The sequence below is a fragment of the Vipera ursinii genome (assembly GCF_947247035.1).
Source record: "Vipera ursinii genome assembly, chromosome: 1".
NCBI classification, from domain to species: Eukaryota; Metazoa; Chordata; class Lepidosauria; order Squamata; family Viperidae; genus Vipera; species Vipera ursinii.
In genome coordinates, this window is record NC_139512.1 from 8,306,347 (window position 1) to 8,331,419 (window position 25,073).

General features: G+C 41.7%; 1 protein-coding gene across 4 annotated transcripts in view; it reads right to left on the reverse strand.

Annotated features, from left to right (window-relative positions):
- Positions 1 to 25,073, reverse strand: part of DAZAP1 (DAZ associated protein 1) — a 72,123-nt gene that overhangs the window by 1,537 nt on the left and 45,513 nt on the right. The window contains exons 7-13 of one of the 4 annotated variants that reach the window (XM_083364192.1): positions 21,164 to 21,246; positions 16,701 to 16,854; positions 15,192 to 15,221; positions 12,398 to 12,538; positions 11,327 to 11,509; positions 4,848 to 4,937; positions 4,709 to 4,738 (exon numbers count right to left, since the gene is read on the reverse strand). In XM_083364192.1, the coding sequence (XP_083220318.1) occupies positions 4,858 to 4,937; positions 11,327 to 11,509; positions 12,398 to 12,538; positions 15,192 to 15,221; positions 16,701 to 16,854; positions 21,164 to 21,246 (671 nt within the window). In that variant the 3' untranslated portion in view covers positions 4,709 to 4,738; positions 4,848 to 4,857. The remainder of the gene's footprint in view (positions 1 to 4,708; positions 4,739 to 4,847; positions 4,938 to 11,326; positions 11,510 to 12,397; positions 12,539 to 15,191; positions 15,222 to 16,700; positions 16,855 to 21,163; positions 21,247 to 25,073) is intronic. The other 3 variants (XM_083364191.1, XM_083364190.1, XM_083364193.1) reach the window with 3 other exon arrangements.

The window sequence follows — 25,073 nt, forward strand, 5'->3', positions numbered from 1 at the left end:
CCAGTCATAAAGCGGCCTACGCCTAGAGCAGGGGTAGGCAACCTTGGCTCCCCCTCATGACTCGTGGACTTCAACTCCCAGAATTCCTGAGCCAGCGTGGCTCAGCTTGGAAGCCTCTCCCTTTCCCCTCAGCACGGCTGGCTCAGGAATTCTGGGAGTTGAAGTCCACCAGTCATAAAGCGGCCTACGCCTAGAGCAGGGGTAGGCAACCTTGGCTCCCCCTCATGACTCGTGGACTTCAACTCCCAGAATTCCTGAGCCAGCGTGGCTCAGCTTGGAAACCTCTCCCTTTCCCCTCAGCACGGCTGGCTCAGGAATTCTGGGAGTTGAAGTCCACCAGTCATAAAAGAGCCAAGATTGCCTACCCCCTGCTCTAGGCCAAAGGAAGGCACCACACCTGGTGAGCTCCAGATTATAGCTCCCACCAACTCTTCTAACTGCCAGTCATACTAACAGGGTTGGGTGGCGCTGGCCTTGCAGAACGACCTCCTCCAGTTTTATTTTACAGGTGCTCCTCGACTTACGATCACAACTGAACCCAACGTTTCTGTTGCTAAGTGAGACAGTGCTTAAGTGCGTTTTGCCCCATTTGACCACCTTTCTTGCCAGAACTGTTAAGTGAATCACTGCAGCTGTTAAGTCAGTAGCACGGTTGTTAGGTGAATCTGGATTTGCTTGCCAGAAGGTCGCAAAAGGGAATCGCATGACACCCCACCCCTAGGACGCTGCAACCGTCACAAATAGTGTCTGAACTCTGACCATGTGACCATGCGGGGGTGCTGTAACAGTCGTAAGTGTGAACAACGGCCATAAGCCACTCTTGTCAGTGCCATTGTAACCTTAAACAGTCACTACACAAATGATCGTAAGTCGAGGACTACCTGTATACAATTTATGGGGCCACTCATCTTTCTATAACCGCATATAATATACATGACATTTTTAAAAGCCCAGCGTGTATTTAAAGATCACCAAAGTAAGACACCAATCTATAATAATTCACCTAATAATAGCACTGTGTTAATTAATTAATAGTACTTTGCAGTTTGGGGTCTGTGAATAGATCAGTTCTTTAGTATTGGAAGAGTAGGGAAAATGGGATGGAAAAGGAACACTCTCCCACCAATTTTGCACTTTCTACAGCCAAGTTACCTCTTGGTCACGTCTGGGTAACTGCCTAGTCCAGGGGTAGGCAACCTCGGCTCTTTTATGACTCATGGACTTCATGAGTCAGGAATTCTGGGAGTTGAAGTCCATGAGTCATAAAAGAGCCGAGGTTGCCTACCCCTGGCCTATTCCTATTCCAAGGTTCTTTGTAAGTGGGGAAAAAACCCAGCAAATCACCCCAAGATGTTAGCGCACGTGTAGCTTGATTTACTTTGCAAATAGACTTCTAGACAAAACTGTTCTGACCTAATCTGTTAAAACAGAAATAGAAATTGGGCTGGTTGTATATAAGAGAAGAAATTGAGGAGCAAGCAGGGATGCAAATTCCAATATAGGGAGTTGCATGATACAGGCACTCCTCGACTTACAACCGCGCTTGAGCCCAAAATTTATGTTGACAAGTGAGAAATTTGTTAAGTGAGTTTTCCCCCATTTTATGACCTTTTTGTCAAGTGAATGATTGCAGTTGTTAAATTAGTAACACAGTTGTTAAGTGAATCGGGTTTTCCCACTGACTTTGCTTGTCAGAAGGTCGCAAAAGGGGATCACACAACTTTGGGATACTGCAGCTGTCATAAAAGGTGATTCAGGTTTTCCAGCATCCGAATGTAAATCACATGACCATGGGGATGCTCCAACGGTGTGAAAAATGGTCATAAGTCACTTTTTTCAGCACTGTTGTAACTTCAAGCAGTCACTGAACAAACTGTTGTAAGTCGAGGATTACTTGTACCAAATCTGAACATTGGTCCATCCAGCCCCCTCCAGTCTATTCCTGCTGCTGCTGGGATTCGGCCTTTGGAATTTCAGGAACGTCTTTCTCCTCATTTCCTTTCCGATACTGCTCAACAGGAGGAGCTGGGGGCTGATCTTGGGGCCTTCTGGATGTAAGTATCATACTAACGGTATGGTCCTACTGCAGCTATTAGCATCCTACTTCCACAATTGCTCAGATTGCACAGATTGTCAATTGCACAGATTTTTTTCCAGTGCCTTTCTTTCTACTCTAATCCATGAATATCAATTTTCTTGTTTGATGTAGGGGAGGAGTGTGTTTTTGTGCACCTTTCTAATGTTAAAGCAAACAGATGGTTTATGTGCAAGCGACACAACTGAAATAACCTTTTCAGACTTTGCTTTTTTTTTTTCCTTTCTTTCTTTCAAATATTCCTACCTGAAGAGGACTCCTTGCAAACTGAAATTTGTAATTTGCCTCCACGACTAAGAAAGTTCAGAGAAAAGAGGCATGGAAGAGGAGGAAACTATCTTGAAATAAAACAAGAGTATCACTGTAGCTCCTTCTCTAAACTATCAAATCCTCTTTTATCATCATCAAAGAGGGAGCAATATTAGGGTACAGGAGCCAAGATATTTTCTTGTAGTTTTATATTTGCACAATGTTCCTTCTTGAATGCAAATAGCCTTCAAACCTACCGAATATCTCTCAAAAACTTTTCATCTGATCATTTCAGAATAAAAACCCTTTAAATCTCTCCGTCATTTAAAGAACTATTTTCATTAATTGAAAGATGCACCGATTTTATAATGCGGTTCACTTCTCCAGTTACACATTACACGTAGTCCTTCACTTCACTTAATGCAGCCTGCTTATCACGGTCATATGTCCTTGACAGTCATAAATTGGGTCACTCAGGTGACTGACTTGATTGTACTCAGCTTGGTTTCTCAGGTGGGAGAAACCTGTTTAACGAAGGCTAGCAAAAATTAAAATTGGGAGGGGGGGAAGAGAAAGAAGAGGATCTAAAAGAGGGCTCTTCAAACTTGGCCCTTTTATGACTTGTGGACTTCAACTCCCAGAATTCCTCACCCAACGTGCCTGGCTGAGGAATTCTGGGAGTTGAAGTCCACAAGTCATAAAAGGGCCAAGTTTGAAGACCCCTGATCTGAAACCTACCCTCTTGTTTGAGGCACTGGCAATTTACTAATGGTAAACTAATAGACTGAGGTATCCCTGATATTTAAGGTCGAAGATGTGTCTATTTCTAGAAAAATCTCATTTTTTCAGTGCATGATTGCCAATGAAAAAGGTATTTAGAATTTCCGCTAGTTATTGTGAGACTTCCCCCCCCCCACCTTTTGGGTGTCTTCAAATCAGTTTTTGGTTCCTGGTGACTGCCTGAACAAATTCCTGAAGTTTTTTTTTTTTCATGGCAAGGTTTTGGGGAAGGTTTTTTTTCCTTGACTTTTTCCTGCTAGGGCTGAGAGGATCAGCCAAAGTCAACCAGCTGTCCTTGTACTTAAGGTAGGACTTAGAACTCATTGTCTCTTGATATGTAACTTGATCCCTTTACTGCACCAAACAGGTTTGTTAATGTGAGCCTTGAGTAACTGACTTTGCCAGGGGGTAAGAAAAAAATTAAAGTTTAATCTTTTAAAATAAAAGTTTAATTTGTCAGAATGTTAAAAGTACCTCTTTAGGCTTTTGCAAAACAATTTCTGGTGATTACAGGTAGTCCTCGACTTACAACCACAATGGAGCCCAAAATTTCTGTTGCTAAGTGAGACATTTGTTAAGTGAATTTTGCCCCATTTCACCTTTGTCACAGTTGTTAAGTGAATCACTGCAGTTCTTAAATTAGTAACACAGTTGTTTAGGGAATCTGGCTTCCCCATTGACCTTCTTTGTCAGAAGGTCGCAAAAGGGGATCACATGACCCCGGGACACAGCAACAGTCATGTCACTTGACAAGCATCCAAATGCATCATCCCATGATCATGGGATGCTGCAATGGTCATAAATGTGCAAAATGGTCACACGTCACTTTATTCAGTGCTGTTGTAACTTCTAACGGTCACTAAGTGAACCATTGTAAGTCAAAAACTACCCGTATTACTTCTCCCTCTTCTGCTATTTTTCTCTTCATCTTCAGCATGTTTTTGGCTCAATCAAGTTTGCAAATTTCGTGCTAACCCCACAAGCCTAATTTATTGATACTCGTAACTCTAAATCAGGTACAGGTTTTTCACTGCACTTTTATCGTTAATTTCTTGCATATTAAATTGGGCCTGTTTATTCTAAGGAAAAATCTGGACTGTGCCCCAAAATGAAGATGAGATTATATTACAGGTCATTTAAAAGCAAATAATTATTTTAAATAAACTTTTTTCCCCCCTTGCAGTAGGAAGAGTGAATGTCTACGGTTGTTCCTTACACAAACACACACACACACACACACACACACAAACATCCAAATTGGCAAATCTTGTGATCCAACTCATTATCACCGATAGGTTTTTTCTAAAATTGAGGTGTTCTCTTCTAGCCACAAACCTTGGTATTTCACCCACCCACCCCACAGGAGAAAATCCTCTTTAGCCAATTTTAAGAAGTGTACATAACAAGAGCAGAAGGTTACCACCCCAAACCCCCCAGAGCAGAGGTGCACAACGCTGTGTGAAACACAGTAGATTTTTTTGATATTAGGTTAAGTAATTCAGCAAACTATTTATGGTTGCAAAAGAAGCTTGGGCGAGATCAGGGACTCCTTGAAAGAATCCTTCAGTGGAAAGAATGCCTTACCCTCTCCATACATTGAAAGAGATTACACCCCTGCAATGAAAAAAAAAGGTTAATCTGTCTCCCACCCCCCACCCCCCACCGCCGCTTCCCCACAAGAGATTACAAGTAAGAGGATTTGGTGTAAATAGGCTCCACCTACCTACGGTAACTCACTTCTCAGCCTGACCATAAGTGTGAAAACAAAGTATTGGCCCGAAGCCTGAAGGTTCTTGAGAATAGGTACCCAGCCCTGGTAAAAAATGGAAACCAGGGTGACTAAACCCCCAAGAGAGCCCTGCACAAAAGCTACAATTCTCTTGGAAAGTGGCAAGGAAGACTTACCCATAATGCAAGCTTAGGATCACTCTTGCATTTGAGATTTGTGCTGAAAAGTCTAGTGCCAGAGTCTGTTTTTAGCCGTAACTACAGACCCCCCACCACCACTGCTGCAAGTATCTTAGAAACAGCTATGTATTTTAAATGATAACATGCAAAACAGGAAAAAAAACCCTTGGTTATATTGCTTAAGTATTTGTGTAGACATATACATGAAAAAAGAACTTTGTAAAAACTGTATTATTTAGTCTTAAATGCATAACTTTTACTGAGCGGTTAAGTTCGGTAGTGGTCTTATCAAGTTCTGGATACATGTATTTCATAGGATACTTTGCTATACTGAGGTCTATAATTTTTTTTTTTGGTTGGAGGAGGTATACCAGTGTTATATTAAATTATATAACATGATTCATAATCTCCCTTTATTTCTCCCTATCTTTCATTCTCTCAGGTCCCTCTCTTGAAAAATTAGTGACTTACTCGGATGATAAGATTTTATGCAAAACTCATGTCAAAATATTAAGGAAGTCTTCCACATAGTTATAAAAGGTGTGGCTGTGTTGTTAATATGAACTTGTTAGAATAGGACAAATATCAACTGCCTTAGTCTTGACTTTTTAAATTCTGTCCTCTTAAAATTTAATTCTGGCAAGGATAACCTAAGGATTATGCAACATAACTTGAGATATTAAGTGTGGTTATCAAAACTATTCAGTTAGCCATCTGCCCCTCAACAATATGCCTTGAGTGTCACTTCAATGGTTCCCGACCTTTCTGGCTCCATGGACTGGTGGTGGAGGGAGGGGGATGGGTGGTTTCATGCGTGCAACCTAGATCCTGTGCAGGCACACTTAGATCCTGTGCAGGCACAAATGAAGCTTTGTGTACTCGCCCTCTGCTTGTGTAGACCGGTTACCAACAGCCTGTCGACCGCTGCCGATCCACAGACTGAGGGTTAGGGACCCCTGATGTAACTGAAAAACACTTGATAATTTCCCTAATATAAGGATTTGCCCAGTAGAATATTTAAGTAGCGTATATTTTTACTGCTTTGATCTGACATAAAACTAGATGTCAAAATAGGAATTCCACATGCACCATCTGTTATGTGCAGACAATTTCAATAAGGCACTTCCAGACAATGCTCAAATGAAGAACGCTTCAGCTTTTCTTTTTTTTATTCCAAACATCCATTCATCTTTGCCTCTCTCTACTCAAAGTCAAAAGATTTTGAAGCCATCTGATAAAAAGAAAAAAAAATCTCTTCAAACAGCACAATAACACACTCTCTTTAACTTCAATAGCTACCTTTAAAATTAGAACAAAAGATGAAGATATTAACGAATATAAGCATCCAAAAGCAAATGGGAATGATGGGGGAAAATGGTTTTAAGATTGAGGGAAAAAACTGGAAAACTTGGCTATCACTATGACTAATCTGAAATTTATGTTATATCAGAATTATGTGACAAGGTGGAGTAAAATTTAGAAGGACATATTAAGGTGGGAGAAATTGTCATTGGGGGTGAATATTTTGCTAAGGATGATTTTTTCCCCCCAAGCTATATCCTGAAATCCGAGGTACCGTTTAAACAAAGGCAGAAAGATATTTTTAAATTTGTATGGCAAGAGGATAAAAATGAATTAAATATGAAATACTTCAGGATGCAAAGGAACAAGGAGGACTGGGATTGCCTGATTCAAAATTTTATTTCACACCCTACAGCTTAGTTTAGGTGAAAGAGTAGGTTTTGCTGAGAAATAAAAGAATTTTAGAATTGGAAGAGCATGATCGGAAGTTTGGACGACATGGTTTTCTGTGTTACGGTAAAGTTAAGGGAGATTTTAGGAATCCTTATATTAGAAATGCCAATGTTGAGGAATATGGAAATAATATTCAGTAAGAATGCTTGGGGAAGGGGGGAAAAAGAAGAGAAATCACAATTATTGCAGGAGTTTTCTTGATTCCCCCCAGAAACATAAGAATGGGGAGCAGCATGTCTTTCAATTGTGTCAAGGCAAAAAAAAAAAGAAAAGAAAAACTGTGGTTCATCAAGAAAATGAGCTCTCGAGGATCTGCCCATTTAAGATTACAAGACTGTAGCGCGGGGGGGGGGGGGGGAGAAGAGGAGGGAATTACATTCAGGGCTGGATTAGTTCAATTGTAATTAGCTGACCTATGCAGATACAGTGATGAATATTTCACATCCAGCTAATAAAAGCTTTACAGATAGTCCTCAAGTTACGACTATTTGTTCAGTGACTGTTTGAAATTATAACGGCACTAAAGGAATGGTTGTTATGACGGGACCTCTGTGTTTCAATCCTCCAAGCACCCCTGCACTTACATGATTGCAATCTAGGCACCTGGCAACCAGACTGCATTTACAAACAGTTGTAGCACCCCATGATCGCATGATCACCGTTTGCGACCCTTTCTGGCCTCCCCAGAAAGTCAATGGGGACACTGGCACAGAAGTTCACAAGACAATGGGGTAGGTCTTCCCCACACACGCACCCTTCCTCAGCCCTTCTGCACTTGCCCCCTGGTACTTGTGCATTCCTGAACACTGGAGAGATCTATGACAACTTGCCATGGCCAATTTGCCGCAGCCAACGTGTCAAGGGACAACTGGCCGAAGGACAAGAGTTACACTAATATCAAAGAAATGATGGATTGAAAAATAAAAAGGAAAAGTATAAAAAGTGGAAAGAGGGGCTCGTAACTAAAGCAGAATATCAGCAAATAGTCCGAGCACGCAAAGATGAAGTGAGGAAAGCTAAGGCTCAAGATGAAATAAGGCTTGTGACCAATGTCAAAAATAACAAAACAAAAGCTTCTTTCAACAAGAAAAAAGTTAAGGAAATGATTGGTCCATTAGTCGGGGAAAGTGGCAAGAAGGTGACAAACAACAGGGAGAAAGCAGAACTATTTAACTCATTTTTTTGCCTCTGTCTTTACACAAAGGGAAAAAAAACAGACCAACCTATCAAAAACAGTACCACAAAAAATAGATTAGAAACTCAAGTTAAGATAGGCAAGAAAATGGTAAGTGAGCACCTATCCAACCTAGATGAGTTCAAATCACAAGGACCAGATGGATTACACCCCAAGGTTCTCAAGGAACTGGCAGATGTGATCTTAGAACCGCTGAACTATATTTTTCAAAGATCCTGGAGCACCGAGGAACTACCAGAGGATTGGAAAAGAGCTGATGTAGTTCCCATCTTCAAAAAAGGGAAAAAAATGGATCCAGGAAATTACAGACCTATCAGCCTAACCTCAATACCTGGGAAGATTCTGGAAAAGATAATCAAACAACAAATCAGCAAGCACCTAGAGGCAAACAAAGTCATTACTAAAAGCCAACATGGGTTTGTCAAAAACAGATCACGCCAGACAAATCTTATTGCATTCTTTGACCAAGTGACAAAATTAGTGGACCAGAAGAATGCTGTAGATATAATTTACTTGACCTTCAGTAAGGCGTTTGATAAAGTAGATCACAACCTACTACTTGATAAGATAGAAAAATGTGGGTTAGACAGCATCACTACCAGATGGATTTGTAGCTGGCTGACTGGGTGTACTCAGCGTGTGGTCCTCAATGGAACTGCATCTACATGGAGGGAAGTGTGTAGTGGGGTGCCCCAGGGCTCTGTTCTGGGCCCAGTGCTCTTCAACATCTTCATCAACGATTTGGACGAGGGGATAGATGGGGAACCCATCAAATTTGCAGAGGACATCAAGCTGGCAAGAATAGTCAACACTCCAGAAGATAGGCTTAAGATACAGGAGGATCTGAACAAACTGGAACACTGGGTGCTATCTAACAAAATGAAATTCAGTAGTGAAAAAAGCAAAGTTCTACATTTAGGCAGGAAAAACCAAATGTACAGGTATAGTATAGGTGGTACCTTGCTCAATAGTAGTAACTGTGAGAGGGATCACGGAGTCCTAGTGGACCAATCACTTAGATATGAGCCAGCAGTGTGCTGCAGCTGCCAAAAAAGCCAACAGAGTTTTAGGCTGCATTAACAGAGGGATAGAATCGAGATCACATGAAGTATTAATACCACTTTACAAGGCCTTGGTAAGGCCACACTTAGAATACTGCATCCAGTTCTGGTCACCACTTTGTAAAAAAATGTTCAAGTACAGAGAAGAGCAACTAAGACGATCAGGGGGCTGGAGGCTAAAACATATGAGGAACGGTTGCTGGAATTGGGTATGTCTAGTTTAATGAAGAGAAGGACGAGGGGGGACAGGATGGCAGTGTTCCAATATCTCAGGGGCTGCCACAAAGAAGAGGGAGTCAAGCTATTCTCCAAAGCACCCGAAGGCAGGACAAGAAGCAACGGATGGAAACTAATCAAGGAGAGAAGCAACCTGGAACTAAGGAGAAACTTCCTGACAGTCAGAACAATTAACCAGTGGAACAACCTGCCTCCAGAAGCTGTGAATGCTCCAACACTGGAAGTTTTTAAGAAGAGACTGGACAACCATTTGTCTGAAATGGTATAGGGTTTCCTGCATGAGCAGGGGGTTGGACTAGATGACCTCCAAGGTCCCTTCCAACATCATCATCATCATTATTATTAATCAAATCATTCAAGGAAGGATGCAAAAGAAGGGACAAAATAAAATGTGAATGACAAAAATTGGAAAAAATAAAATTATTTTAAATAATTAAATCAAAGTATTGAATTGTCCTGTGCTGAGTTGTCCCATTGTGTTGTCCCCTGGATGAGTTGGCCGAAGCAAGTTGGCCATGGAGAGTTGACGGTGGAGAGTTGTCCCATTCCGCTCCCCAAGCTCTGCTGCACCTACCTCGTAACCCACTGCCCCTCCTTCCCTCATCCACGCCCCCTCACCATACCTCACATCCCTGTGCACCCTCATTGCACTTCCTTCATGCATCCCCTGACACTCTTCCCAACTCAGCAGCATCTGTTCACCTGTCTGCAAGTCGCCTGGGACTTGCAAATTCCTGCTGGCTTGGTTGTGAGAAACTATCAGGAAATTGCCTCACCTAACAACTGTGGGATTCAGTTAATGATGGCAACTGGGACTGCAGGGATTGCTGTTGCTAAGTGATTGCACTTTATGACTGCATTGCTTAGCAACAGAAATTCTGGTCCCAAATGCTGTCGTAAATCGAGGACTATGTGTATCTTGCTTCTAACATAGCCTTAGCCTTTATTATAAAATAATCTTTGCTAGATGGGCAGATTTTATTTTTTTCGTAAGTAGATGGAATCCCTGCAATCCCAGAAGGAAGTCAGCCTGGATCTAAGAAGGCAAGAGAAGAATCTTTATGGAATATCTGTTAAAATATTAGGACTTGTTAAAATTAATTAACTAAAAAACAGCGCTAAGGTTACTAAACAAGAATAACTCCGAACAGTGGTGAAACTGTACAATTTAATTTCAAATATAACATGTGTAGCTTCATCCAGTTTTGACTGTTGAACATTGCAAGTATCTTCCTGAAAAGATTGTGTATTCATGTATATAAAATACAACTTTGCAGCTAAACATTTCCATAAATAATTATATACTTATGCATTGTACAACTTATTTTTCCAAATTCAGTTTCTTGCTGATGATTTTTAAAGTACCCCTTAGGCCAGCCAGGAAAGATGGGACTTGTTACTTAAGAGACAAATTCACATTGGCCTAGATCAGGGGTAGACAACCTCAGCTCTTTTATGACTCATGGACTTCAACTCCCAGAATTCCTGAGTCAACATAGCACAGCATAGCTGAACTCAGGAATTCTGGGAGTTGAAGTCCATGAGTCATAAAAGAGCTGAGGTTGCCTACCCCTGGCCTAGATTCAAAACCACTGCCGCTGGACCTGTGCAGGCGGTTGGACTAGAAGACCTCCAAGGTCCATTGCAACTCTGTTATCCTGCCACCATACTAGACCATTATTCCTCAAGGCAGCAACAACAGCTACAACTTTAAATCGCAAATACTATTCTCTACTAGTCCCTTCCCATGAATGGATGGCATTTTCACAGGATATGATTATCCTCTCTGGATCCCAGAGATCATTTATCTTGGCAAACGATGATCCTAAAGTTCCTAAAGCTGGCAAACTTTCAAAAATTGTTGTATCACCGTGACAAAAGGTATATGGAGATCCTTTGCCAACGTTGCGCACATACAGCCCCCCTAGTTCTATTTTCCAGCGATATTATTGCAAACAAAATGAAAGGTAGCGCAAAGAAAGACAAGCAGCAGGGAAAAAGCTGGAGCCCGGAGGAAGAGCCCCAGCTCTTGAAACGTTCACTTACCAAACTGGGTATAGGGGAAATCTGGTTGGGCAGCTGGAGGCTTGTTCATGTCCTGAGTAGGCTGAGATGGCGGGGGAGGCGGAGGGAAAGCAAGTGGTGTTGCCCCAGGGGTGGCAGGTGGTGGAGGAACACCGGGAGGAGCAAACTGGTCAGGTGGAGGAGGTGGGGCACCATACCCAAAACCTAAAGGGAGGAATAGAAACCAGGTTAAGTTTTTAACTGTAAAACTCGCGTTAAAAAGTTCTCCACTTTTACTCACTTGATGTAAAGGCTAGGACAGGGGTAGGCAACCTTGGCTCTTTTATGACTCATGGACTTCAACTCCCAGAATTCCTGAGCCAAGGTTGCCTACCCCTGGGCTAGGAAAACAAAGGGAAATGCCATCTGGCAAAATAAATAAATAAAAATTCAAAGACACACACCCCTCATATTAAAATCAAGGATTTTTTCCCCCTTCCTTTTAATAACTCTGTAATCCCTTGCATCGAGGTGGAATCAGGGCGACTGAATGAGAGTTTACTGGCGGGATGCCCTTCCCGACGCCTACATGGAGTTCACAGCAAATATTTTCTTTTTGTGCCCAGGGAGATATATCTGTCGCTACCTAGATTTGAACTCACAGCCTCATGATTGTGAGGCGACAGCTCCACCTCTACCTCTAGGCTACGACACTGCTCATCCAAATTCAAATCAAGAAATAAAGCTTGGGAACGTAACGTCTGATAGAATTTGCAATGAGTGGACACAGAATCGGTCTAAAACGTGAAGCCTTAGGCTCAAGTCCAAGCTTGGGTTCAATTCAATCAATCAATCAGAATAGAGCTGGAAGGGACCTTGGAGGTCTCCTAGTCCAGCCCCCTGCTCAAGCAGGAGGTCCCTATATCATTTCAGACAAGTGAGTGTCCAGTCTCTTCTTAAAAACCTCAAGTGATGAAGCACCCGCAACGTCTGCATGCTCTCAGCCTATCCTACCTCACAGGTGGGGGTGTGCCAGATATGTGCCACGAGCTCTTTTTTTAAAAGCCGGGATTAAAAATGTTACACACAAGTGTAGCTGGAAGCAGTACTTACTGAAGGGCGGAGGGGTGCCATAGCCCTGTGCGAAACCCTGCGGGGGTGGGAATCCTCCTGGAGGTGTCGAAACAATGTACGAGGTAAAAGGCGGCGGTGGAGGTGGCGCTCCTCTACCTGGTGGAGGGGGACCATACCCACCTGGAGCCAGCAAGAAGGGTGTTGAGAAAATTAAAGGCATTTAACAGATGAGCCAAACCTCCCCCCCAAAAAAGGGTGTTCCCAATCTATTGCACTAGGCATCACCTTTCTCCAAAACATGGAGGCTCTAAAGTCAAGAGGAATTGGTGGAATTAGGCATTCCAAGCTATTGAGAGACTGTGGAAAGAATCCATTTTAAATCCTTTTCCTGACATGAATAACTAGCTTCTGCGTGAAGATTTCTTTCTTCCTCTTTTAGGAATTGGTGCTGTAGCACTTGTGTGTTCCAGTACAGGGGTCCCCCAACCCCTGGTTCGTGGACCGGTACCGGGCCGTGGCATGCCAGCAATCGGTCCGCACAAACAAGCACAGCCCCATCTGTGGGATGCAGGCAGCACACGAAACCACACACTTTCTGTTTCGTGGAAAAACCTTTCTCCACGGAACAGGTCCCTGGTGCCCAAAAGGTTTGGGGACCTCTGTTCTAGTACACTTTATTAGTATTTAAAATGGTCTCTTTCCAACTGCCATTTCTTACATTCAAACTGAAAAACCACACTCTCAAAACTTTTTGGTGTTTTTCAATACTGAAGAAGCCAGAATGATCTACTGTGGGGAGAAATCCTCTTCTGGCTTTTTGGTATTCAGGAGTTCAATGGGCAGCAGGTATTCTCACAAAATATTTCACAAGGACCCCTATTCTCTTCTCTAGCTTTAATCATAGTTGATTAAGCTCTAATTACATGCACTTCAGCTCTTTGAAAATAGGTAACAGGTCACTCTGATGTCTTAAAGGTAACTGCAGGCAAAAATTTGTAGTCTGGTAAAAGATCATTCCAGTGATTTCCAAAACATTCCAATGCCAGACCACCGAATGGTCCGCCACACTCCTTTTTAAACTATTTTTGAAAAAGCAACCTTAGATAAAGAATGCCTCCATTTTTAAAAACTGCCATAGATACAATTCTATTTGCTTTGAAAATGGAGAAAAAAATATATATGTGAAGGTCATATCCAACTTCAGGCTGGTAGTAAGGGTCACCAGAAGAAAAGGCGATTCTTAATTATTCAATTCTTAATTATTTTACCCTACTAATATACCATCAAGCTCATATGAACTGGTCTGTTATACTAAGATTAGAAATACAGTAATTAGTTAAGCCTCAGATCAGCAATAAACACAAACAACAGTAACAGAGCAGCCCATCCATAATGTGTCAAGACAAATCATACACCAAATGGCCAGTTAAGCAATATTTATTTATCTTGCCTTTATTATTTTTTATAACTAACTCAAGGTGGCAAAACGTGTCTAATGCTCCTTCTTCCTCCTATTATCCCCACAGCAGCTACCCTGTGAGGTGTGTTGGGCTGAGAGAGTGACTGGCCCAAAGTCACCCAGCCAACGTTCACGCCTAAGGCGGGACTAGAACTCACAGTCTCTTGGTTTCTAGCCTGGAGCCTTAACCAATAGACCAGGGGTAGGCAACCTTGGCTCTTTTATGACTCGTGGACTTCAACTCCCAGAATTCCTGAGCCAGGTGGCTCAGGAATTCTGGGAGTTGAAGTCCACGAATCATAAAAGAGCCAAAGTTGCCTACCCCTGCACTAGACCAAACTGGCTCTCGTGCTCTTGATGCCTTGTGAAATAGCTACAGGAAGGGTGCAAGGTGCAGCTCCAAAAGCAGCCTGATCCAAAGCTTGAGGGAATATCAATATCATCTCTTGGTATTATATCCCCCTGATTTGATGCAGGGACGGGGCGCTAAACTTTCCCATCCCACATGCACACCTGGGCTAGGGCAGATTCCACTTCCTCCGGCAGGTATCTAGCGGCCACGCCATGCGGGGCTTTGCAGCCATGCAGCACTTTGTATCATTAAATGTAGTGGTAACCAAGGGAGCAACTGGAGCAGAGGAATTCCATTGCAGTAGGGACTCGCACCTGCTAGCATCCTGGCCACTGAATTTTGTGCCAATTGTAGTTTCCAGGTCATTTTCAAAGGCAGCCCCATGTAGAGCACATTCCAGTAATCTAATTATGTGGAGATGAATTACAGCCTACACATGGAGAATCTGTAACTGGAGATTTTATTTCTAAGTACAAAATATATCAATGCACAAACCCCGTGCACAAGGAAACTGGGGTAAGATTAAGCCTCTATTGTCCTGTTTCTTTCTCCATACATGGAACAACTTCTATGCAGGGCTACTGTGATGTTGAAGCTATTTTTCACATGGCCATACTAAATTCTTATCTTTTTTGATATTAGGAGAACAGCCTCTTTGTGCACAAACAGACCGTGTGGGAAGAAAAAGGACTAGGCCACTAGGAAAGGGTGATTCCCTGTCTCCTCCAGATCTTCCCAGTATCTGACAAATGATTAAATGTACACACATACAAACACACTCACACAAGCTTTGATTATCTATGAGAAGTTCTAAGGTACAATTATTGTCTCCCAGCTCAAGAAACCTATGAATTCTTGTTCAAAGGGCCCAAATGCTTCAAAACAACAGATGCAAAAAGATCATTGGAGAACAAAGGCAAACAATGTACACAGAGTTAAGATTTTGCTAAAAATCTGAACCTGAATAATTACAATTTCAATACTGACTATGCACATTTTTAAAACTCTCAGTACATACTTACCAAGTGCTTGTCCAGCTGGTACCCACATACCTAAGGCAGATGGAGGAGAAGTAGGAAAAAACACAACACACACACACACACACACACACACACACACACACACACAGAAAACAAGAACAAGTTACCACAACTGTTTCATCAATTCATTGTCGGTATTATATAACTTTATCATTCTGCAAAGTTTAACGCTCTCTATTAGGAAAGTTACTAATATTACACACAATTACTCTGAAGATGTTTGGACATCAAAGTGGGGAAAATGTTACAGGGAATCCAAGATGCAGCCCTAATGGAGATGCCCAAAACTAAGAAGTCCACAGTGGAGTAATGAAACTGGATTTGGATAAAAATGAGATTTAATCTTCCCACCTCGTGCAAAATTCAAAGAGAGACTCTTTTATTGAGCTGATGTCCATTTTCAGAAAGTAAGATTTAATTTCCTTGGAACAAATGAAAAGGCAGAGCTTGGTATGGTCTCACACCAGCAGCATACGTTTTCCAATATACATAGTTCTCAACATGGGAGTTTGCCCACTGCAGTTGTATGTTGTGATGGTCATAATGTGGGTCAGTCTCATGACCAATCCAATTTTATAACATTTTGTGCAACAGTCATTAAGCAAACCAATGGTTAAACAGATTTTCAACAAAACTCTCACAAATGTGACCTTAAGAATGCTGCAAACTGTAAATGTGGCTGTGTTGTTGGGCACCTGAAGTTCAGTCATGTGACCCTGGAGGGCCCCCCACCCATCGGAACTACAGATCCGGGCCATAACTCTCCATTTTCAGGTCTTTCAGGTTTGTGAATTCAAATGATTGCTAAGTGACTAGACATAAATCAAGGACTTTCTATACTTGGTAAGGAATTTGTGCTGCCCACCAGCATCACAGAAGTCTTGCATTATAGCATAATCAAGTGGTACAAGAAGCCATATATATATATATATAATCCTGACGGGAACATAAGATTTTTATTCAGGGCCTGGCCTCAAGTAGGCCTGATCCTGATGTCAACGCTGCTAACATTGAATGTTATTGCTTGACAAGAGATGAAGAAGTAGCCATTTCATATGTTAAACTTGTGGATTGCTTTAAGAGATTGAGTTAAGGTTGGGAGGGGGGAAGGAGGAGGATTGGACCTTCAAGGCCATCTCTAACTAAAAAAGATAAGACCTTGGCGGGTTTTCTAATAGAAGGGAAACTGATTCTTTAAATTAATTGGAGAATATGATTAATGACAAAATTAGAAAGGTGGAGAATTGTGTTTTAATATATTGTGCAAGGGGTGTGTGTGTGGAGATTTCAGATTCCAGCTTCCTTCCAGCAAGTATTTGCCGGTGTATTAGGCTAAATAAAGGACTTTTAAGGTAAACCATGCCTCAGAGTCACTTGAAAAGCCCATACGTTGGAAACTTGACACCTGATTTGAGTGAACCCACAAATGGGTCTGCGTCAAGGCAGACTGAAGTCATTCGGGATCCCCAAACCCAAATGGAAAGCTGGTACCTTGAGGTCCGTATCCTTGTTGCCAGGTAGGTGGGGGCTGTCCTGCCCAGCCATTGGCAGCACTTGGCATGATCCGGCTTCCCCACTGGCTGGTGCCTGTTGGCCCTGGAGTCTGGCTCTTACTATCCCGAGGTTCGGCCCGCTTCACCTCCACCTAAACAAAGGGGGACAAACGTTCAGACCTAGGAGGCCGAAAGGCAGCTTGCCCCCCTTTACCCATCACACACACCCTTATCTTTACACTTAAAAAAAAAACACTTTATCTTAGCAGGTTATGACTTATTGCTAAGTACTTAAAAAGTATAGCAAGCTTAATATTTTTAAGGCTGCTAATTTAATCAATGTTTCTCAGGTACAATGGGTAATAACAGAATAAGGCATTCTTAAGTTCATATACCGTGCTGGGATAAATTATGCCTATTGGTGATTTCTCTTCTGTTGGTTACTTTCTTCCTCATTTTAAAGCAGCAGTACCATCTCCTCAGTGGGCTTTCACTCCCCGTGTATAAATCTTGATAGTAAGATAGGCCAAAAACGGTTTGTTATAAACAAGGGTGAAGAGAACATTCTGGAGGAGGTACTAAAGCTTTAGCCAGGCCTTGGGGAGGGATTGTTCTGGGCAATGTTGAAAAAAAAAGAAGTTAAATTGATAGCTAAGATCTATTGCAATTAAAACTGCTGTTCAGTTTCGGTCATACCTGAGAAACACGCATTGTATTCATTTTGTCTGTCGGTTTCAAATCCTTTTTATCTTAAGATTTTTTTATTACTATTATTATTATTATTATTATTATTTAAAAGTCTAATGGAAGATAGAGACTTACCTTCCCCAGGCTAACGCTTAAAGAACCTCAATTAACTCAAACAATGTCAGAAGGAATGGATGTGATAAGAGAACCTTACATTACATCTAACAAAAAAAAAGTAAACAAACATGCAGGTAATAAAAAATGGACAGTTGAGTCAATAAGAAGCAAAACCTTCATACTGTGTTCAGTCAGTCATGGAAAAACATTCCTTGCAAAGAAGGGGGGGTGGGGGAAAGACCAAAAGGAAGGCAGCCCTGTGCGGTGGGGCCTTAAAAATAGGCTTGGCCTATGCAAAATAAAATGACTTCCCTGCTGAATGCAGAGGTCCTGAAGAATTGTCTGGGGTTCATCCAAACACACTCAGCAAAGCTAATTGCAAAGATTTAATGGGGGGAATTTAGCTCTGCGTCGCTGAGTGAACCTGAAAAACAGAGCAGGCTTAGAGTGTCCTGGTTCTCTCTAGCTACATTTCAGGCACTTTTTTTTTTTAACTTTCCAAGAGTTTAGGTAAATGGGCACAGGGCCTTCCTTAAAGCTAAGTGGGCCTTATTGTGGGGAGACAATCAAGAATCCTTCACATTTTCTTCCGAATTAACCTGGCGCATGAATGGCAGAACTGAAATACAACCGCATCTAGTGTTCTAGACTGCCCTTCTATGCTGAGCAGGATCAATCCTGCCTTCAAATGTCCTGAATCTTCCCATGGTTAAGATATTCCAAAAACAACTTGGTTCCCTTCTGTATAAGAAGGTGGGGGCAGGGGGCTGGCTTTCACGAGTTTTCAACTTACAACAATTCACTTGGTGACTGTTCAAAATTACAACAGCACTTGAAAAAAGTCACTTAGGACCCTTTTTTCCCACATTTACAACTGTTGCAGCATCCCCGTGGTCACATGACCAAAATTCAGACACTTGGTAACCTTCTCATATGATGGTTGCACTGTCCCCAGGGTCATGTAATCAACATTTGCAACCCTCTGACGAGCAAAGTCAGAGGGAAAACCAGATTCACCTAACAAGCGTATTACTAATTTAGCAGTTGCAGTGATTCACTTAACAACTTGCGGCAAGAAAGGTTGTAAAATAGGGCAAAATTCACTGTCTCACTTAGCAACAGAAGTTTTGGGCTCACTGCCTGTAGATAAGTTTTATCATTTAAAAAAAATTTTCCTAGTAAGATTTTAGGACACGTTTCCCCAATAATAATATTTCAAGACTGAGGAAAATGAGTGTGGGATTTCTCAAGAAGTCAGCAATTTGCATTGCACTAGCCAACAAAAACCTTGACGTCTGAACTTTTATTTTGCTTTGTTTCACATGCATTCTTAAATGTCTGTCCCTGTGCTTTTGGTCTGGTCCACTTGAGATTTTGTCTCGTTTGTAAGGATGCTTCTCCAGGAGGGACCATGAAGGATGCTACTTTTGGAACTGGTCCAGGAGGCCCTGGAGGTTTGCCTGAGCAGCTCTGACATTTCGAAGAGTTGCTCTACTGCAGAGGTCCCAAACCTTTTGGGCAGCAGGGACCGGTGCCACGGAGAAAGGATTTTCCCCGCAGACGAGGGGGTGGTGGTTTTGAATAATGCCCGCATCCCGAGGATGGAGCTTTGCTTGTTTGTGCTTGCTGACACGCTGTGCACCGGTGCCGGTCCACCGACCGGGGGTTGGGGACCCCTGCTCTACTGGCTTCACTGGACCAGTGTTAGCAACTCCTGGATTTAATCAGCACCAAACCAAAGTAGTAGTAGTTGTTCCAGGTCTTGCTTAGAAATAAACCTCACTAATTGTTTAAATGGCACAGATTGCATGTGCATTTAGCAAGGATATCCTAGAATACGCTTCCAGGGTCCAGAAAAATTTAATGGGTTTTGACAAGAAGTAATTTAAACTGGGGGGGGGGGGGGAAACACATCAAATAGCTGTAAAACATAAACCGGAATGCATCAAGAGGATAGGATACCTTGTTTTTCAATAAGTAAATATTTTCGGAAAAGTTATTCCAGTTGAAGGCTTTGTTGTATTTGGTGACACAATCCAGCAAAACGGCAAGTGCTGCATATATTTATCACTACAAACTACCTGCTGCTGCTTCATTTCTGGAGACTTTGAGCAGCTTATAATTTATGTTTGGCATAAGAGCCTTCGAAGTTCCCTTTTGAGCAGACTTTTCCTACAAAGGTCAAAGCTGCACCCTGTAGTTCTTAAGTTACTCTTCCTCTGGCTTGGTTCCTAAAGCGAAGCCATGCTCAAAGGCGAGCTCCTTCAATCAGAGTAAGAAGGCAAGAAACCTTTTCACCCGTCAAACCTCTTAGAAGTGCCGACAACACAGTATGAAGATAACAACAATCAAAAGGTCACTTAACTGTATTGTGGTTAAAAAGTACTATTAAAAAGAATACGTGGATTCATTTCAAAGTCTCACAGTAAGTGACCCATTTTTTAAAAAAATTTTAACCATTCCTTCACGATGCTCTGTCAATTGGCTGCTTAAGTTTAGTCCCCTTCCTCTTCCTCCACCCCAAATCCCTCCACCCCAAGTTTGAATGTGAAACAAAGAACACACATCTGAAGGAATAGTAATGGGAAGCTGAGCCTTTGGCAACATAGAGATTTCACTGCTGTTTCAAACAGAAAGTAAAGGTTGTCTTCCGTTCATTCCCTTTTTTTTGTATTCTGTAATTTTCAAGGCACAAAATACGTGTGAACAGTAATGACAGTACAACTTAGAATTTAGACAAGCAAATGCAATGGCCTTCAACATATTAGGACTCTAAAACTAGTGCATTCTGTAACTCAATAAAGTGCTCTTAACTATTAAAGGAAAAGTTTTCAGAGACATAGCTTTTCTCCACGTCAACGTATTCGAAGTGTTTACTTCAAACAGACAAAGCATGTCTGTTTTTCAGTATCTCCTATTCTGCACTCGGAATATGAAGAATATGTAACTCTAAGCGTTGCACGCTATGAGGAGTCTTTGGTGCTCTCCAAGCTTGGTTGTTTTCTTGCAGACGTTTCATTGCCAAACTAGGTAACGCCATCAGTGCTAGCGGTGATGAGGTTACCAAGTTTGGGCAATGAAATGTCCACAAGAAAACAACCAAGCTCTGAGAGCACCAAAGACCCCCTCATTTCAATACTGAGCTACAAATATTCTCCTTTATTGGCACTGCACGGTATGATGAGCAAGCTGGGTCAGATCAAATGAGGTCATTTCAATTCAATAAGCCATTTAGCTGCATATTTGGCTTCTGTTTTCTCTCACACACATCTTGATATCAACCCTGAAAGTCTTGTGTGAAGATGAGAGAGAGAAGTAAATGAGTAGACAGTGTTTCTTTTTCTGACCCATAAACCCTGATTTATTGGACTAAGTTCATGATGCCTGAACTCAAATATTAGCTTTTATGGAAGTTGGGTCTGCCATGATTCTTCTTAAGCAAAACATTCCAAAGGAATCTATTGGCAGCTGAAGCACACTTTTTAAAAAATCCAAAATAAAGTAACTTATAAAATGAGCTTCTGAATGTGATTTTACCCAAATTATTTTTTTTTAATCCCCTCTACTCTACCACCCAGTTTCCATTCGCCAGCCAAATTGCTAGTTGCCTCAAGACTCAGCTTTGTCTTAAGGTAAAATAAAACTACAACTACACACTTTTTTGCCCATGATGTCGTGAAAATGCATGTTGACAGCCTGGTCCACTGATTGTTCGTCCTCGAAAGTAATAAATCCAAAACCTAGCCAACGACGAAGAGTGAATCAAGGTAGCAGGGTGTTGTGACACAAAACAGGATGATGAACAGTATTAGGGGCGGACCAAGGGTTCAAACCAGGGCTTCAGGTGGGCTTGGGCTGCGGGGAGCTCAGTGCTAGCTTGCAATTACCAGACCATCTTGGATCAGGAGAATAAAGTGGTTAGCTCAGCGCTCCATGCAAAATTTACTGAGGCAGAAAACATGGCTTAGTGCCCACAGATATGCCGCCTCCCTTTCTTTTCTTTTTTTTCCCTACTAACAAATACTGGGGGGGGGAATCCAACTTAGTTCTGTGCAGAACACCTGCATCGAGTTACTATGGCCAAGTCAATTCATAAACCGCCATTACATGATATTCATAATTTGTTTAAATGCCATTTGGCAAATTTGGAAAGCGACTGAGCCATAGCATAAAAGTGAAAAAGAGAGAACGGTACTGGACAAAACATTTTGGGATGGGTTGTTTGATTGGTTCCCTCCCTCCTCCCCGAAACCTGAGATTTCCCCCTTGGTTTCATTTTGCTTTGCAGCTAGTGCTGACAGCAGCCATTTATTGCTCTAAAGCGTTCAACAGAAAAACAGATACAGTCTCTGTAACAGTTAGTGTCTCTCTAAGCTTATCCAACGTAGTTGGGTAAACTCGTAGAGCCTTATTGTAGAGATTTATGCTTAATAAGACACAAAGATACAGGCCAAGATCGGTTGCAGCAGGTCAAAATTCTGCTGCCAGCAACAAGAACAAGAAACAAATTAAGAAATAAATGGGATCTGGGGAGGTGGAGGAGGCAACTTTTAAAGCATCTTCTGCAGGCAAGTGTTTGCATTGTGACCAAATGGGAGCTGAAGTAGTGACACGTGAGCCTTTAAAGAGCAAGGAACTGTTTTAAAAGCCAAAATATGAGTCTGGGAGGGGTTGTTTTTTTAAGACTACAAAAAGGGACGTTTCTGCATTCCAACGATACACAACATAAAGATTTAAATATTGATTTTAGAGGGGAAACAGAACAGTGGGTTGTTTTCCTTGCTTGAGGTTAGGAGAAAAGAAAAAGGCCTTGGAACCAAACTAAGGGGGGGGGGGGAAACAGGACTGCAGCATTAAAACGAGAAGACACAGCAACACCTGAAGAATTTGAGCCAGACTTGATGACTGTGTTTATGGGATAGCCAAAAGCAGAGATGGTACTTGGGTGCCTTGGACAGAGATGTCATCACAGACAAGTTTGTGAAGTGAAGGGGAACAACCTGGAGAACCAAACAGAGTAACTAAGAGGCTGGATGAACAAATGGTGCACTGCACTGTACTTCATATTCAGAGCAAGGTAGAGAGAGATGTGCTCCTTGGAAATGCCTTTAGAAACCGGAAAGAAGAATACTGATGAAATGATCTGAAGATAGGATCCTGAACCTGATTCTGAAGATTTAAATACATTAAGAGAGGCAGAGTTAGACTCCGACCAGCAGCAAAATGGGTAAAAAAAAAAAAAAGGACGCTGAGAACATATGTGCCTTAATTTCTTTCCTAGAGGTTTTTCTTGATTCTTCATAGCAAAGTCTAGGGGGAAAGAGGAAAAAAAAGGAACAGAGGCATTTTTTTCTCACATCCTAAAAACAATCTGTTCCCAAGATTAGAGTCCGAGAAGCATATAGCATCCTTCAAATTGTTGCAAGGCCCAAATAGGCAAAGTCATGCCAACCAGATGTTTTGGTTGTTAAGAACCTAAATGTTTGATCACAACTTGTTATCTTGGTAACAGCATAGGGGAATTCTAACTGGAGGGCACCAGTTTGCCTGTCCCTGCCGTAATCAGCCAGGTACTTCAATGGAGAGATATTCTCTGCTTCTTTTCAATTCGGTCCAACTGTCCAGTGATGACACTTGAGGCAAAGGAAGTCCATCGGGTTCCTCAACAGCTCAGATGAGATGCGAGACGATGGGTCCAGTCAATGTATGCATGCTTTTTGAATACCTAGAACCAAGTCGCACATTTCTCTGGGAGAGTAGATAAAGAGAGAGCGAGCGGAATTCTGCAAGATACCAGTCTGTAAAGCCAACTCCAAATTGTTATAATTCAAAGGAGATTAGGCCCTTTAGCTTGGTTGACAATTGTGCTTAGGCATAATTAAATTTCTTTTAACTATGGTATATGCAATTCTCACACTGGTTAAAAAAAAATCTTCAATTATGCCGTGTAAATTATCTATATTCTCTCTAGTAACACAATTAAACTGGCTATTTTTTCAGCTTGATTATTCAGATTTTGGAAACAAAATCTCATGTAAAGACATATTAAACGTCAGGTTCATAAAGATGATTTATGAGGGTGACAATGCTGTATTCCAGGGCTAGAGAGCCATTCTTATTTTGAGATGACTTTGTCGCTTCAAGGAACTTAGCTGTTCACCAACAGGTCTTGCAACCAGACCTAGTGCAACCCAATTGGGAAGGTTATTAGTCTTGGAGAAAAATTGTGTTTAAGCATTGCAGCTCGGACCTGAAACCACTGGCTGATTTCGCTATGAACAAAGCATAATTAAAAGCGAGAGGGCATGTAAGATTCAGACAACTCTTGAAAAAAATAATACAAGAAACATAGGATCTTCAAAAAATAAGGCTTAAGAGTTTTACTTGGAAATAAAGAAGTTCTCCTAGTTAGCCTTTGTGGGTTATCACAGCGTCAAATATTTCCCTTTTTACTGGCCTGCTGTCTTGATTTTGCTGATCACGCTTATTCAAAGGAGAAGGGGCATAAGACCGTAATGGGAACAGTAAGTACAGGTAAAAGCAGGTACTGTAAGCCACGTGCTCAAAGGAGGTCACTTGTACCTGGAATATAAGATTCAACCACTGAATTATAGATGAACTAGCTGAACACTGAACAAAGTGAGCCGAGTTGCAAAGGCAGCATTTTCGTGGCCCTACCCTTCTTCGGCAATCCTCAATATTGTGCCCGCACGGAGAGCTGCTGTCAAGTGGGCCGATTTCCTCCAGCTCAAAGTCTTTTGGCGGGGCAGCACACTTGGCAGCCATAGGCTTGCAGCTTGGAAAAGGGAAAGAACTGGACGTTAGACAGCAGGTGTTTTATAAAGGACTTTATAGGTCAGTTAAAAGCATCTCTGTGATAGTATGTGGGCAGGTCAAGAGTTTCAGGGCCATCCATCAGAAATGCGTTAGGTTTACATTTTATTCACTCAGAATATGGGGGGTGGGGTGGACTGATGCAAAATACAACAAGATCCTTTGCTCGTGTGTCTTGCTTCCAAGATTCCTATGTCGGGGTTTGTTTTGGGTTGTTTTTTTTTTTGCAACGAGGGAACAAAATGATGGACCGGGTAGGCAGAATTCCTACAGTCGATTTCTTCTACTAGCTTAAGCATGTAAGTACACACAGAGGTATGTACATAAAGATGCTGCTGCTCTTTGCTGTGTCGGTGAATTTTTCTGTTGAAATAGTGCAAAGCTGTCACAAAACAAATTAGAGCAACTGCCCCTCATAGCTCCTCCCACACCACGTAGTGAAAACTTTTATTTACACTCCATTAAAGACAAAGCCCGGTCCCTCCTCCGTTTGTGGAAATGGCCTGTACCTCTGTGATAATCTATCACCTAGAGAGAAGAAATCTAAAGAGATATTAATCAAAAATCAGTTTACAGAGAGAGAAAAAAGAGAGGGAAAGAAAGAACTTAATGTTTACTGTACTTTTACTATGAAACACTTATATATGTCACTAAAGATGTGTCTAAATTAAAGATAAAACTAATACTTAACACTTAATAAATATGAAGTGAAGAATTTATATATTTTATATAT